The 17,858-nt window shown below is 32.5% G+C and overlaps 1 protein-coding gene across 1 annotated transcript; it reads left to right on the top strand.

The window, feature by feature from the left end:
* The first annotated feature begins 23 nt into the window (after positions 1-23).
* On the top strand, positions 24-6,626 carry galla-1 (cytosolic iron-sulfur assembly component galla-1). Its single transcript, XM_072520596.1, has 4 exons — positions 24-228; positions 289-368; positions 4,778-4,961; positions 6,422-6,626. The coding sequence occupies exons 1-4, from the start codon at positions 123-125 to the stop codon at positions 6,520-6,522; spliced, it is 471 nt and encodes a 156-aa protein (XP_072376697.1). The 5' UTR covers positions 24-122; the 3' UTR covers positions 6,523-6,626.
* The last annotated feature ends 11,232 nt before the right edge of the window (positions 6,627-17,858 follow it).

Below are 17,858 nucleotides of genomic sequence, written 5' to 3'. Positions count from 1 at the left end.
TCTAGGTTAGGTGTCTAATAAATATTGATAACCAGCCACGTGACATTTTTAACATCAAAATATAACCAATCTTTCTTGGAGATATTGGTCCAAAGTCTGGAATAATCAATTTTTTTAGAAAAATGCTAAACTTTTTTCGAAAAAGGTCAGCTGATAAGGAACTCGAGAAACCTAAAATGTCAAATAATAATTGCCGCGATATTTCAGAATTAAAAGATATAATTTATGGTAAGCGTAATATCAATACTGTGACCACAGGGATTTAGTACTTTAATTTAAACATTTTAGATTTAATAAGAACAATAAAGGATCCTGAAAAACCAAGTACTTTGGAACAACTAGAGGTTGTGTATGAAGACGGAGTTATGGTAAAATATTGTTACATAAAATTAATTCAATTTGCAAATTAAATTTTTATATATTTGGATATTCCCATTAAAGAATTTTGAATAATAAAATGTTATGTTACAAATATGTAACGAAAATTTTAACAATGAATTCTGAATTTATGATTCTAGGAACTAGATGTCAAAGTTGGATTTCCAAACTACTTTAAAAATAGTTATACTTTTATAATAAACCAAGTCTGTTCATTTATTTTTAGCCTAATTTCCAACTTATTGATATCTGATATTGATATTCACTAATATTATCTTTATTCTGGATATTTCCTATTAACCACTATATATCTATTCAAGTTAGTTTCTTATTAGTTATTTTCCACAGCACTTATATAACCAACAATGTATATTTTCATAATTTACAAAAAAATTTCCTGAAAGTGTGGCATTTAACCCGACCAGAACCAATGAACATATTAAAAAAATTCAAATTCATTTATTGATGTAATTTTTTCAGTAACCTAACACATGTCAAAATAAAAGCAGAACAATAATAAAAATCTTAAATTCTTATTGGACAAAAACACATACTAGTTTGAGATCACTTTATATTCCTAAGAAAAACTTTAATTAATTCTCAAAATCAATAAAAAATTGCAATCAATTCAACAAATAAAAAAAGTCAATGAAAATAAATAAAAATATTGTGCACATTCTCTGCCAATTCAAATATTACTTTATTATTTTTAAGGAAAACCTTTAATTTATCTTTAAAACTTTCAACTGTCCCATAGTTATCAGGCAGTATGTTGTAAAATTTAATTGCTCAATGCCCTGATCCAGTTTAACACATCTTTAGCCTCCAATGGGCTGGAACAAGATCGTAGTGTTATGATCATGCACCTCTTCATGGGTGCATGAAGTGTCCCCATCCTCTTAACAAATATAAGGTTCTCATAGATATACAAGGAAGGCACAATAAGAATTCCCAGAGTCCCATAGGCCAATCTGCAATTGTCCCTAAACCTAAGGCCTGCAAGAACTCTTATAGCTTTACATTGCAAACCAAAGACTCTTAGCATTCCAGCCGAATGCCCCAGACCAAGATTGCGTATGTCAGAAGAGAGTGAAAATGGCATAACAAGACCTTGTGTGAAACACCTGATGCTAGATTTCTGAGCACATATAAGTTCTTTGATAGGTTTTTACTCAGATCAAGTCAAGGAACTTCATACTTGTCACATCTACATTTTCAGCCTGGGTACCCCTAAGAGCAAAAACAGCCCTGCTGGTCTTTGCTTCATTAGGCAGGAGCCTGTTAACACAGAACCACTCTTTGATGTCCAACAGTGTAGACCTGGAACCCCTAAGGGAGTCCTCAAGTGTGTCAGCTGCAAAGGAGACAGTGGTGTCATCAGTGAAGAGTGTGTATGTAGCATTTGATTCAATGCTTGTAAGGTCATTAACATATATTACAAATAGTATGGCTCCAAGGACAGAGCCCTGAGGAACACCAATATTAACAACACCTCAGACACCCTCACAGATTGTACCCTTTTCTCTAGGTGTGATTGGATCAACTTGACACTCTGTGGACAGAAGTTGTAGCTGTGTAGTTTTTTCAAGAGTATCCTATGGTCCATACAATCAAATTCCTTACTTAAGTCACAAAACACAACAGTGCTGAATTGTGTCCTATGAAAGAATTTCAAGATGCTGGACACTAGGTCAAGAATGCCAAGATTTGTGCTCTTTTCCTTCCTGAAACCGAACTGTAATCCTGAGAAATAATTGTTACTTTCAAAAAAATTTGTGATTTGCAAAGCCATGGCCTTTTCTACTATTTTAGAGATGACTGGGACCAATGCGATAGGCCTATAATTCTCAGGGATGTCAATTTCCCCGTTTTTAAATATAGGTGTTATAATAGCCTTTTTTAGAACTGAGGGAAATGTATCCTCTTTAAAGCATTTATTTATTAAGTGTGTAGGTGTGTGTGTGTTAAGGCTTATGATAATATTTTTATCATCTTAACAATGTTATCATTTAAGCCATATATATCACAACTTTTTAGGTTTTTTAAACTGTCTATAATTTCCCCGGTCTGATTGAATGATACTACAGAAAAGGAAAAGCTCTTTGAGGGATTTACATTGATGTTCTTCAAAAAATCCATATTTAATTCAGATATATCTTTTATTAAGTTGTGGGCAATTTGAGAAAAATGATTATTTAACTCATCTGCAGTGATGTTATGAGCCTAATATAGAGCCCCAGATACTCCTCATTGTCTATTTATGCTGTTGCACATGGTTATTGGAGGATTTCTTCTAGTCAAGATTACCCTGTCATTAGAATTAATATTTGCCTTTTTTATTTCATTTTTATACAGTTTTTTAAAATCATTTAGTATTTGTAAGTTGTCAGTTTTATATTGTCTGTAATACTCACTTAAAAAATTGACATGTTCTCTAATTACTCTTAGTTTGTTTGAGAACCATGTAATTTGCCCAGCTTGGTCTGACCTTTCTTTATAGACTTTTTGAGGAATTGATTTTGAGAAACATGATTCAAGAATGCCCATAAACTTATTAAACTTAAAATCTATAGAGGTGTTATTGTCAGAAACAAACCCCCTTGTCTATCCCAGACAGTTAATTATAAAATAAATGTTTACCTTTTTCACTTATAGCCCTTTGTTGGGTTGGTCTTTGTAACCTATAGCCCTTTTCTGAGTTGCAAACCTAAGCCCCCTGTGATCCGAAAACCCCACATTGATCACCTCAGTTGATTGGAGCATTACTCCAGAATCCAAAAAGACATTGTCACTGCCTCATTTATTGCCTGTAGTTGGAGTATATATATATATATATATATATATATATATATATATATATATACATATATATAGTTTTAACCAGATTAAAATTCTCAAAAACATCTTGGAGCTTGTGGGTAGATGTATTTTCAGTGAGAAAGTCAACATTGAAATCTCCAGCAACAAGGATTTGCTTGAGTGGGTTAAGTGTGCTTAGTATATTTCCTCCATGGATTCTAAAAAGGTGCCAAATGGCCCTAGAGGCTTTGGTATATAACTATCACAATCAGGTTAAAATCTTTAAGACATACACAACAATATTCATTACAAAAATCAATAATTAAAAATGAGTAAAAAATAGAACTTTTTCTTGCAAAAATGCAAAAATTCAAGGCTAAGCATCCTATGCACACGACTAGAAGAAGTAGTAGTTTTTGACAAGAGTTAGTGCGGTGGTGAAGGGTGGATCGCATGAGCGCTCCTTGGTGTTGACAGAACAGAAGTAAAATCTTGTTTCTTCACTGCATATACCAAAAAATTACCTGGATGTGCACTTATATTAGCATCTATATTCGTTGATGTTAAAGTATAAGTGATAGTTTTTCAACATATATCCTGGCTGGGATTCCCTCATTTTAATTATTTTTGAAGGTTATAATAGTTCCTAAAAGGAACTTTTAGGAACCTCAAATTTTCTAATTTTTTAAACTTATCTTATTAAATATCTTCAGATATTTAATAATTCAGCTTAAAATAGAGAGGCAATAAATTAAAAGTACCCAAACTTTTTTTTTGGTATTGTCAATGAAGAGAAGATGTCACCTAAATTAACAACTTCTATAACCGTATTCATTTTACAAATTCCCAATCGTCAATAGAACCACGTGTAAGCCAAACGGGGTCGTACTGATGTACGACCTATGTATCATATGATTTTTAAAAATATTTACTTTTGAAACTGTTGGTGTAAGAATTTCTTGAAATTTTATAATTATATCACAATTAAACTAAACTCAAAAAAATAACACGACCAGTAAATAACTTAACAATAACTATAACATAAATATAACACAATAGATTAACTTAAAAATCAACACGATACAATTTAAATTTAAAATTATGGCAAGTTGGGATCTGTAACATGAGAATCTGTCTCGCTTAAGGTAATAAATTATATTTAATAGCCTCTTGACGAATGAGACGGCGAATATCAACACGTGCTCATGTTTACTGATGGGAATTTGGTAAATGAATGAAATTTATTCATATTAATGACACATCCTCTGTATCTGCAAAAATATTGATGTTCAAATGCTTGAAAATACAGACCATATCAAAGCTGATAAAATCAAACAATGAAAACTGTACATTTAATTGTTACATTAAGTAAATAAGTTTTTTCTTTTATTTCACCCTATTTTTCTTTTCAGTGTTAATTATAATTAACTGTTAATGCAGGTATATATAAAAAATATCGTATGCCATTCATGTATAATTGCACTTGTCACATTAAGGACACTGCTTCGTATCATGCCATTAAACTGTATGTGCTTTAAAGGCTGTTGTTAATGTGCTATTATAAAAGTTAATAAAACTAAGTGCCTCATTTATATTGTAGGTTAAACACTCCAAAGCTAGAAATCTAAATATTGTAAGAATTGAATTTAATCCCACAATACCACACTGCTCTTTGGCAACACTAATTGGATTATGCATTAGGATTAAAGTCGAAAGAAGTATTCCTGAACCTATTAAATTGGATATTTATATAAAACATGGTGCACATACAACAGAGCAAGAAAGTAAGTTGCAACTGCTTTTCACATCTATTGTTTCTTCTTGGTCTTGGAGTGCTGTATTTTTTTTTGGTCTTAGGTTCAAGACCTATTTAGCCAGACAATTAGTTGGATAGACTGCTGGATTGGTATTTACTATCATATTGGCGAGTGTCACTATATTAACTGTTCCCAAAAAACAGATTTGATTATTTTTGCATACCACTGTCTTAAATTTTTAACCCATAATGTTCTTACTTGAAGCTGATAATACTCTTTTCATTATCATTTATCCAATAATCTATCTCAAAATCAGCTTGATCTGTCAGTATGTTGTCTCATCCACTGGCTTATTTATGCTTTGTAGTTGTGTAAGCTTTGTATGACCTTAGGTCTTCCCTAACTTACTATTTTTAAAGATTCTTTGTTTGACTCACATTTTCATTATTCTGGCTTTACAACCCTGCGTGGATCCTAGCCTTCTCAAGAATTTCTTGCCCATTTGTCCCTATACAACGCCTTCCTCTGCCAAGCGTATATTCCCATATTTCTGATGTCTTCATCGATGTTGTCAAGGAACCTTGTTCTGGGTCTTCCTCTTCTTCTCTGACTAATGAGTCTACAAGGAGCGTTTTTCTAGCTGGATCATTTTGTTCCATTCGCATTACATGCCTATCCACTTCAGACATCTTTCTTAATATGTTTTACAATATCTGGTTGCTGGTGTATTCTATAAAGTTCGAAGTTATATCGTCTTCTCCACGCTCCATTGTCATTTACCGATATAAAGATTTGCCTTAGTACTTTTCTTTTGAAATATCCTAACATGTTTTCATTACTTTTCGTTAGAGTCCAGGTCTCTGAACCAAATGTTAGGACTGGGCGTAATATTGTTTTGTAGAGTTTTAGACATCTATATTTTACTGTTGTGATAAACCTCCATGATGTTCAATGAGTTCTATATATTTTCTTCTTCAGAGAGCATGTTTGTTTTGTGTTATTTTATAGTTAGGTTATACTTGCCTTTAGATTTATTTGCCTTATAGTTTTAGTCATAGACATATCACTACATATAATACAAGATAGACTGACTGCTGGAATACCTGCATCTCTGTCTAATGGCTCGAATTTATCAACCATGTGATCTTCTCATTGGTCATTTAGGTCACGTGGTCGATAAACCTGGCAACTGAGGAAGAGATGTAGGGACTGCTTTGCGTCAGTTTTCTCTGTCGCAGTGGGTAAACGGGCTGGTATTGCAACAATCAGTCTGTCTTGTATTATATATGTCTATGATTTTAGTATATAAATGTTTTGTTAGCAGGTTATTTATTAAGCTTTTTTTTTGTTCCCCATGATTTTTAATTAATACATTAATATTGTTACATTTCTTTTCCCCCTCCATGTCAAATGCTTCAATTGTTTACTACAGATATGTACATTATATTCGTTTTTTATTATAAGTAAACGTGTTTCTTTATTTTTAGTAAATAAACAAATAAATGACAAAGAAAGGATAGCAGCCGCAATGGAAAATCCCAATTTAAAAGAAATGGTAGAAAACTGTATTGTAGAAGAAGACTGCTGATATTTTAAGTTTGACTTTACATATTTTAAATATTTATATTGTACATAGTTTGTATAGGTTCTATGGTTTTTAATGTTTTTATCAATAAAAAGTATTCCGGTTTATAGTAGTATTTTTGGATATTTTCAATGAATCTGGAAGGGATCTGGACATCTATGCACTTTTTTCCTTTTTTCTCCAAAAAAACAAGGCTAGCCAAGTTAAAACACTGTTGAGGTTTCATAGAAAAACTTGTATAAAGTCACTCTCTAAGGTCAAATCGCCGTTATGATAATGGGTATTAATAAAATGAAGCTATTTTGGTAAGCGTCTAACGTAAGTACCACGTTTGGTATCCGCAACTTTTTCTCATATCCGACCAGCTTTTAAAACAAACAACTTTTATTGTATTATAAACATTTTCAATAGATAAGGTGTAAAAATCCATATTATCTCTTTTAGTTGTGAATTTAAAAGCGTAAAATAGTTTTCATTGTCTGTTAAAACAAGTAGTTTCTTACAGAATGCCTAAATTTTGCAACATCTATAGTAAAATTTTCATCAGAAGAATTCAGCCCTGGTTCTTACGGACAATTTATATTAAATTGCAGATTGGCACTCCTACCTCCGAGCTTCCCCCTAAAAGTCCCCTCGTGTGGGAAAAAAACCGAAAACATCGATTTACCAAGAATCTGTACGCCATAGAAAAAAATGTTGGGCGATTTTTGCCATTTTTTACGAGAACATCTCATTTCTAATGAGATCAATAAAATTTATCACTTCCACTGACCGGTCACTATGGAATTTTCATTAGTATAGCCTAATCTTCAAAACCCAGAGCAGGAAATTTCGAGTTTTGGCAACAAATATAAGGCATTTGAAATGCGCCTAAAAAACACTGAATTTAAACTTTCATCTTACAAACAATCTAAAACGTTTAAAACTGCTTCTTTGTCACTGCACAAGTACGTTTTTCGAAACTACACAACTTCAGCTACAAATTTCACCCAATTCCATCTTCGTGTAGGCATTTCCCGTGGCGTGAGATCGTTTGTAATGTGAAAGTTTAAATTCAGCGTTTTTTATGCATATTTCAAATGCCTCATACGAGTTTCCCAAACTCAAAATCCAATTTCATGTTATATATTTTGAAGATTAGGCTCTAACAATGGACATTCCACAGAGACCGTCAATCGAATACTCTTCTACAACTTCAATCGAAATTAATAAATTGTTTTGTATATAAACGTTTGTATTTTCAATATAAAAGAATGTTTTTAATTACGCCCTACTCATCGATACTGCATAAAAGTTATTTCATAATAAAGACTAGAGTATCTACTATCATAAACTGGTTTCAAAGTTTTCACAAAATAAAATAAAACTGAAAATACTGTCAGTAGTACAAGCTGATTCATGAATTTGATATTTAATATTAAAAAAATTGTTGAATGTTGACTACATATTTTCCTTTGGCATATCCATAACTACCCCATTCACATCGTACAAAAAAGTAAGTAAGTATAGTAAAAAACGCAGCCAAAACGTGTTATGAGTAGGTGCTGTAAAATTTGTTTGGTAAGGCTATTTAGGGTGGGGATGGTTTCACATGATGTCACCAACAGAAACTTGGTTTATGGACAAGAATCGGCACGAAATGCTAATTTTTGAAATTACCATTTTTGGTCAGCTTTTTATGTAAAATACCACTCTGTGCGGCGTTACATACTTTAAAAAATGATTAAAGGAAGACATTGAAGTAGCAGCGAAAAATGAAATAGGAACAGAAATGTGTGCCAGTAAAAATCATTGTTTTGACGATGAATGCAAGAACGCAACAAAAGAAAAAAATGAAGCCTACAGAAAGATGCTTACCCGACGAACTAGAACAACTGTAGATAATTACCAGATAAAGAGAAAAGAGGATACACAAAAGAAAAAAACGAAACCACCTAAATGAGGAACTTAAATATATAGACAACCTCAACAGAGAGAAAGAATTCAGAGCATTCTATAAGAAAGTTAAAATCAACAGAAAATAATTCAAAGCAACCACAAGACAATACAGAAGTCAGAATAGCGACCTATTAACAACAAGGAAAGATGTATTGAATAGGTGAGTGGAATACTTTAACCCGGCACTTATTATAGAGGAAGAAGAAAACCTGGAAGACGAAAGAAATAAGGTACGGGGAAAAGACGAGAGGGAAGAGGAACCACCAACGATTCTTGAAGTTAAAGATGCAGTTAAAAAGCTAACCAGAAACAAATCATCCAGCAAATACAGCAGCTTATAAATGAAATATGGACCGTTATAAAAGAATACTTTGCACCATACACAAAAAAAAGAAATCTTTGAATGCTTTAACCACAGAGGAATTACGTTTCTAAATCATCATCATCATCAATCAGCCAATCGCGTCCACTGCTGGACATAGGCCTCCCTCAGTTCTTTCCAGTGTTCTCTACACTGGGCCGCTTGTAGCCAGTTTCCCGCTATACGTTTTATATCATCGGTCCATCTAGTCGGTGGTCGTCTTCGGCTTCTTTTATAGTTTCTGGGCCTCCATTCCATAATACGTCTTGTCCACCGTCCATCTTGTGTTCTGACTAAGTGCCCTGCCCAGTTCCACTTAAGCGTCGTGGTTCTTTCGATGCCGTCTTGAATTCCTGATCTTTGCCTGATTTGTTGGTTTGTTATGTGGTCTCGAAGGTTACACGGTTGAGGTTATTGCACTTTCCATGGCTCGTTGTGTAACTCTGAGTTTATTCGCAGATTTTTGCGTGAGTGTTAAAGTCTCTGCTCCATAAGTTTGTACAGGCAAAACACATTGGTTATAAACCTTTCGCTTGAGACACATGGGAATTGAATTTTTTAGAATATGGCTTAATTTGCCAAATACTGCCCATGTCAGGCCTATTCGCCTCTGTATTTCATGTGTTTGATTGTCTCTGCTTATTTTGATCTCGTGTCCCAGATATTTGTTAGTGTCTGTTTCTAAATGCAGCGTATAAAATATTTTCCACAGTACTATGTCACCATATGCAGAACGGATAGTAGGATAATACCAGGCTGGTTTTAGAGGTGGTAAATCGACAATTCATCAGATTGCAACCCTGAAACAAATTTTGGAAAAACATTGGAATATGGCATTGATACTCATCACATATTTATAGACTACAAAGCAGCCTACGACTCTGTGAATAGAAGAGAGATGTTCAAAGCAATGAAAGAGCTAGGAATACCAAATCATTTGGTAAATTTAACAGAACGAACTCTTGAAAAAGTTGAATGTAGAGTACGAATTCAATGGGAACTGTCTAAACCTTTTAAAACAACTAATGGGCTGCCCCAGTGACAACACCAACAAAACGAAGTACATGAAAATAAGCAAGCGACCACTTGTTATAGAAAACGACGTCATCGAAGCAGTTAACGAATTTGTATTCCTGGGAGCGCTCCTTAACACTGAAAATAATACTATCGCAGAATTTGCACGGCCAACAGATGCTATTTTGGGCTCAATCTCCTCCTTAAATCCACAATTACATCAAGAAATGCAAAAATAAAACTCAACAAAACAATAATACGCCCAGTCCTAACATATGGTTCAGAGATCTGGACTCTAACAAAAAATAATGAAAACATGTTAGGATGTTTCAAAAGAAAAGTACTAAGGAGAATCTATGGAGCAGTGAATGACAATGGAGTGTGGAGAAGACGATACATCTTCGAACTTTATTGAATACACCAGGAACCTGATATGGTAAAACATATTAAGATAGGACGTCTGAGGTGGATAGGGCATGTAATGCGGATGGGACAAAATGACCCAGCTAGAAACACGCTCCTTGATATACACATTGGTCAGAGAAGAAGAGGAAGAAAGAACCAGAACAAGGTTCCTTGATAACATCGATGAAGACATGAGAAATATGGGAAATACGGGCTTGGCGGAGAAAAGCGATGGATAGGAACGACTGAAGAGAAATTCTTGAGAAGGCTAGGACCCACACAGGGTTGTAAAGCCAAAATGATGATGATGATGGTTTCACGTCGCTAACCTCGTTATTAATGGAGATATCTTTATTCAATGTGGACTAAAATACTTTATTTTTGGTACGACATTATGCACAAATTTGATCTAAAGTTTCATGTAGAATTCAAAAATCAAATAAAAAATATTAGGTTTTATTTAAAATAACTAAGTTAAAGTCTACTTTCGGTTTAACACAGGAAGTGTTACATTGAGGACAACATTATATTTAAACTCAGCGTCATCTAGAACCTACAGTTTCGTAATTTCAGATTTTTAACATAACTGTCTCCACCATTACTTTTAATCAAAACTTGTTGCGCCATACCCTGTTTAGTATATGGGATTTAATATCATCATCATTGGCTCCACAACCCATGGTGGGTCTTGGCCTGCTCAAGGGTAAGTCTCCATTCGCTCCTATTCTTCGCCTTGGCTTTCCAGTTTCGTACTCCCAACATTCTCAAGTCTTCCTCCACCTGATCCTTAAATCGTGCTCTGGATCTGCCTCTCCTTCTCACTCCATCTATTCTTTGGTTATAAATATGGGATTTAATACTTACAATAAAACAAACTTTGTCTATTGCAAAATCTTTTTATTTGTTTAAATATGTGTATATAAAAATAACATATGGCAACATTTTATATTATATCAGAAACAAAAGTCAAATCGAGTAAAATTTTCAATAAATATGGTTATCAATTCATCATCTTTTTATAAAAAAGAAAAAAATTAAAATGGACTAAAATACTCCATTTCATAATTTATGTTTATGTTACATTAATGAATGTAGGATAAAAATCGATTAAAAATTAATTAATTAAAATAATAGGATATATTACAAAAAGAAGAACTTGTTCCTAAATAAAACAATTTAAAATTTTTCCAACAAAATGATAGAAAGGTTAGTTAAATAATTCTTTTCATACAAATTTTAGGTAGTGTGTTTAACCCAGTAATTGTAATTAAATAACTTAAAAAAATTAAGAATGTCAATTTCAAAACAATAAAATGTATATATCTGTTATTCAAGCCAGATAAATTTAATATCGTTATTTTACTTGCTAATAAACGAAAATAAAATAATATTCCCATTATAAAAAAAACACACACATTTATAATTTACGATAAAAACGAACGTAGATGTTAGTAGCGGACATGTTGATGCAGCTATGACTATTAACAACCAAAACGAAGCTGTGAGGAAGTTCATTTTATAGTTAATACCCCAACAAAAACATATAAGGAGAAATAAAAAGATGCATGTATATAATATCTAGCCAGTAAAAGTTTATCTCAAAAACAACATAATTTGGATACAACAAAAGAAGCTTATTGACGGTTGAGGAGTGGAGATTAGCGAAAGAATCTACTGTCGTTATTTATCACCGTCTAGCACATGACGTCGGTTGGCGCAAGGCTCCATAATTTGTTATGCTATATAGTTATATTCCCTGATCCCATATTATTTGATATGTCCTAAGCCCTCATCTGATGATTAATCTTGACTTTCGAATGGCTTGTGAGGCTATCTTTTAATATATTATACGCCTTTCTCATCACTTTGGTCATGACTAACTGAAGGTTCTGAACCATGCTAAGTTACGCGTAGGTCGGTAATGCAGATTCCAATACTTACCGACATTCCAAGCATATCATACTGTGCTGTACGAAGACTGTACAGGACACTGACAATTATATTTGAATCAGAGGCATAAGCGCTAACCAAATCGAATGAATCCTCTCTATAAATTAAAAAAAAGAGTTACCCCAAATTTTTGGAGCGGTTTTGAAGACAGAACATGGAGTCGCAGATACAACTTTGCGCAACAGAACATATATAAGTCGAAAGACATTATTACTATAATGAAACAATTTCATCTACAATGGGCAGGGCATGTAGCCCGGACACTAACAAAGAATCACAAACGCGCAACCGGTGAGTACCAGAAAACGTGGTAGACCATAGCTCAGCTGGATTAGACTGAATGATGGTGAGAAAATCAATGCTTCCAATTGGAAAATTCAAGCACAGAACATTATCAACAGTAAATTTAGGAATGTCGAGGCCCTCTAACGCTGTAGCTGCACTGACGATCATATGAAAGTTAGCGACAGAAAAATAGCTCTTGTGATTTTATACACACTACATTTCACACTTACTAAAAATTAACATACTGACATTATAAAAGTTTAAACACTTAGATATGTCAACTTACCATTACATAATCAATTTGTTAAACATCGTTACAAAAATAAAATAATAAATTAAATTACATCGTTATGAAAATTTTACCCAATTTTTAAGTACACTTAAGAGCTAAAAACAACTAATGAAAATATTCTAACATTCACCTCTACTGTGCGAAGTTAAGCAAACCGCAGATCACACCGCAGATTTCACCTCCAAATAAAAATTATAATATTAAAATATTTTGTGAAACTATTTTTTTCTATTTATCGATTTCCTTTTATTAACACAATTACATTGTACTGAGGAACCGCAAATATTAATTTTGGCAAAACCATTTGATTTGTGATCCACGGCAAGATTTTCCCTATATTCTGGAATGGGCATGAAAAAGCATCAGCAGAAATAAAATCTTTTATTATTTATTTGCTTAAACATATATTAAAGCTGTCAATTCTACACAATATAGCTGCCAAAGTGGCTTAAAAGGCAAACAAAAATTTAGAAATTAAAAAATTGACAGATTATAAAAGTAACGAGTCAATTTAACGAAATGTTGAAAAAAGCCGATGTTTTTTTAAATTAAACAACTTACAGATTAATTGAATTATATAATGGAAACTTACAACACCTCTCAAATTTTTAATAAAAAAAGTTTGGCATACTAGATTTCATTTTAAAGCTCTTTTCAAAATTTATTAAAAATATTAAAACTAAAATCATCTTTAACATATACATACAAGCTTTTTTATCATTTAACCTTTGGGTAGTGGCGTCACTGCGTGAGAGACCAAGTAGACTGTTTTTTTATGTTGGTATTAAATTAATATTAATTATTGTAAGGAATCGAACGTTTCAGTTCCATCATGGACCGTTGTGAATGACGGTTAGTCGTCGTATTGCCGTTACAGTGTAATAGTGTGGTATAGTAAACGAGCTTTCGGATGTCTCAGACCGGCGCCACTAATATCGTTACAAAATATTCTTAAATAAACTCTTATATATTTGTACATTTCTCTAATTCTAACTAAAAGATTGTTAGATTTTAGCAATGGGGGATTACGACCACGGGCAAGCTTACTTGCAGAAACTTTTAGTAGGACTAGATATTAGTAAAATTGAATCAGTGGCATGCGAAGATGAATCAGAGGAAGAGGAACAGGACATTGAGGAAATTATAAATAACGACAGTAAATCAGAACATGAGATATCAGATGCAGATGAAACAGTTGCGGTTCGTCAGTCTGCCCGTCTTTTCTATATAGGTATGTTAAAAAACTAGAATATGTATTAGAAACTCATGATAAATTTTTATTGTTTTAGTCAAGAACGCTCAAGAAGCATCCTCCAAAGCCAAGAACCACTAGAAGACAGGATAAGATAATAATTCGCTTACCAGGGCCTAAAGAGAGTACTAAAATTTTAAAGGACGCTGTCGGGATTTGGAATTATTTTGTTGGACGACACGATAATTGGTATCATTGTCGACAATACAAATAATGAGCACATAGCCTCCATTCAATACAACTATTCGCGAGAATGCACTGTCGCTATAATAAATACGGACTCAAGATATTTGCAGTTTGCGATTCAAAAGTATTTTACACTTCAAAAATGGAAGACTATGTGGGATCCCAACCCGATGGCTCATATAAATTTTCTAACAAACCTTGTGATGTGGTTTTAAGATTGTGCAAACACATTTCTGGTTCACGCGTTAACTTGACAATGAATAACTGGATTACATCAGTTCTACTTGTGGAAAAGTTGCTTCGGGATTACAAAATAACTACAATTGTAACGCTAAGAAAAAATAAAACAGAACTGCCAGTCGAGTTGTCAAACCCCACTAAACGTCCAATCCAAAGCATGTTTGGCTTTACAGAGGATATCACCATCGTTTCTTATATCCCAAAGCAACGCAAAAATGATGAAAATGAAAAAAAAAAATGATTTTAATATTAAGCATGCACTATCATGATGATATTGATATAAACGGTGGTGATAAATCTAAACCAGTAATAGTCTTCTTCTAGTTCCATGACCGTTATCGATCGTTGGATATCATGTTGGCTACCATATTCGCTATCGTGACTTTATTGACAGTAGCTCTAAATAACGATGTAGTTGATTTTCCATACCATTGTCTTAGATTTTTCAGCCATGATGTTCTTCTTCTACCAGGACCACGATTACCTGTAGTAATAGTCACTACATATAATAATACAAAAGGGGGTGTTGACACGTTGTGGATAAGTTGTGGGCTATTTACAACTGCTCCCGGAAGAGCAGAAGATGGCTCATGGTGATATTCTACACATTATTAAATGTTGCAGGAATACTCAGGTGATATATGAAGCAAACAACGGAGACGACATTTCTTAAGAGCTTTAGCAAACGCATTGTTTCATTCACATTTGAAAAGGAGAGCAGCTCTTAGCAATCTTCCGAGGACGCTGAAGCTGAGACTTATGGAAGTAACTCGAAGTGCATCTTCTTCTAAATGTGCCTATCTCCTAGAGATGTTGGCGACCACATTGACCCCCTCTTATTCTATTCACAGCAGCTCGAAATAAATCAGTTGACGTGAGACCAGTCCACCTCCTAAGATTAGCCAGCCAGGATATACGCCTACGTCCAGGGCCTCTCTAACCTTCAATTTTGCCTTGTAGAATCAAGTGTAAAAGTCGCTATTTTTTATTTTGCATCTACTGCGGCTAAAGAAAGAATAGAAAAACTTGCTACAAATGCAATGCATTTATGTGTTTAGAGAAGATATACATACACACGGGTGTATGTCAGAACTGTACGAAACTACAATAAAAGTATACCGTTTTATTGTTTGTAGCTATTTGTTGCATTTATGTTCATTTAACATTTTTAAATAGGTATATTGTGTTACGTTTGTTTATTTTTATTTCATAAAGAAAAATTAATAAACATGACATTTTTTGTTCAATAACTACATATTTAAATCTTTCTTCTGTTTAGTTTGATAAAGTTTAAAATATTTTTTTACTAAAACATCTTAATATATTTACCTATTCTAAATTCCTACAAAATAAAAAAGAAAAACCCTCTATTTCTATTTTTTAGACCCACCGGGGCAACTAAACTTGTAAGAAACTATGGCGCCACTACCCAAAGGTTAACAGTATATTATCCATAGTTCTTTATTTGTTTTGTTTATTTGACCAATATAATCTGCAAATAAATCGTTAATATATTTTTATAAAAGATTGTAATTCTAAAAACAGTTTCTTGTGATATTTATGTTTCCTCTTCATACAGTAATACTGCTTTCAAGTTAGTTTGGAAAATACTAATTTTTTTCTCTTATTGATGTTGAATGTTTATTTCAAGCAACGATCATTTGGGCACATTTTCAAAGAAATGGCATTAAACTGACCATTTAGAAAAGTCTACGATATATGATCTTATGTGCCATAAAAATTCATATAAAATAAAAATAACTAATATTAGTATTAGTAATTAAAAATCTTTGGTTAAAATTCCTATCAAAAAAAAAATTTAACAATTGTTTCAAGTTGCCAATAATACATAATACGTTAATCAATACTTTTTAGGGTTTAAATTTTGTATACTCCATAGACATGATAATGATAAAATAAAAAATATCACATTGGAGTACAAATTTATAACCGATTATATTTCTGCTGATATCAAAGAATAAATGGCTAAATACTATATAATAAATAGTTAACAATTGAATATGAACAGCTAAGGGTTAGTTGAACCACTATAACTAATAAACATGCAAGGAATATATGTAGCGAATCATAAAACCGCTAAAAATTTAACCTAAATTTTGGAAAACACCGATTAGTAAATTTGTTTATATAAAGTCTTATAATAAAATGGTGTATATAAATGTTTGTATAAAAACTGGTGACAAAATCACGTTAGGGGGACGAAGTATTTAATCTTAAAAATATTAGTTTTATTTCTCAATACATTTGCATCGTCGATTTGCTGCCCATTATGTAAATTTGCTATTTTTTAAGATTAAAGTGTTCGTTTAAGTACGGTCATCTTTAAAAATAAACAATTCTTCGTACCTTTTGATTAATAAATAAGTACATATTTATTTAGCGTAGTAATATTGTGCCATATACTTTATCTGCGGTAAATATTAGAATTAAATTTTGTTTAAGTACAAATTATTACAATTTTAAGTATCAAAATTATACAGGGTGATTCTTTGGGAGTTCCAATTAGATGTTTTAGATAAATATGACATAATTAATATCTGGAAATTTAGAATGACTGGGATTTTAGATATATGCTCAATTAATCTAAAATAATTAGAGCCTACTGGCCCCTTACGTTATTCTAGACGTTGTCTAAAACTTGCTTATTTTAAATATAACACCCTGTATATTATTACTCATTTCGATAGAACAACTCTTTAGAATTATCTCAATGTCAGGTTATACGACCTTATACCGAGTGTTAAACGAGATATGACCAATTTTAACATATGTTCAATAACATAAAAGTGTCCGATTTGACACCCTCTATCTTTATAAAAACATATAATAGCAAACATTTTGTTGGTACCATTTTTTTAATATCGTCTATTTTTTTATAGTATTTATTTGTTGATAAAATAGTATTTAATATATAAGGTGATTTAAAACGCGTGCCTAAAAATTTCTTAAAGTCGATTTAAACTCTTACTAATAATAAGAAGAAAATAGAAAGCACGGATTTTGTAAAAGTTGTATCTTAGGCATTATTCTCTTTTAATAGTAGTACTATTTTTGGATTTATAAGTCATATATTAGAATACTCTGTCTCAATACAAATCATTTTTGGAGTAACCATCTCTCCTGTATACTGTTCATGCCGTATCTGGCTCTGGAAAAAGTAATACGTATGTCACAAATCGTAACCACTGGTTTAATATATAATAAATCAGTGGAAATCCTGGACTATGCTGATGATATCAATATCGTTGGGAGAACGGAAAACGCTGTACGAGAGGCGTATGTAGCATTAAAAGAATCAGCTACAAAAATGGGTTTAATAATAAACATCAACAAAACAAAGTAGATGAAAATAAGCACGCAACCACAAATACTAAGACCACTTGTTATAGAAAACA

This window comes from Diabrotica undecimpunctata, chromosome 1, assembly GCF_040954645.1.
Source record: "Diabrotica undecimpunctata isolate CICGRU chromosome 1, icDiaUnde3, whole genome shotgun sequence".
Taxonomy (NCBI): Eukaryota; Metazoa; Arthropoda; class Insecta; order Coleoptera; family Chrysomelidae; genus Diabrotica; species Diabrotica undecimpunctata.
This window is presented reverse-complemented; position numbering and strand designations above follow the sequence as displayed.

Excerpts from the sequence above, each read along its gene's own strand:
- galla-1 (XM_072520596.1), top strand. The coding sequence starts at position 123 with ATGCTAAACTTTTTTCGAAAAAGGTCAGCTGATAAGGAACTCGAGAAA. Across the intron at positions 229-288 it reads ATTAAAAGATATAATTTATG|ATTTAATAAGAACAATAAAG; the intron begins GTAAGCGTAATA and ends TAAACATTTTAG. Across the intron at positions 4,962-6,421 it reads ACATACAACAGAGCAAGAAA|TAAATAAACAAATAAATGAC; the intron begins GTAAGTTGCAAC and ends CTTTATTTTTAG.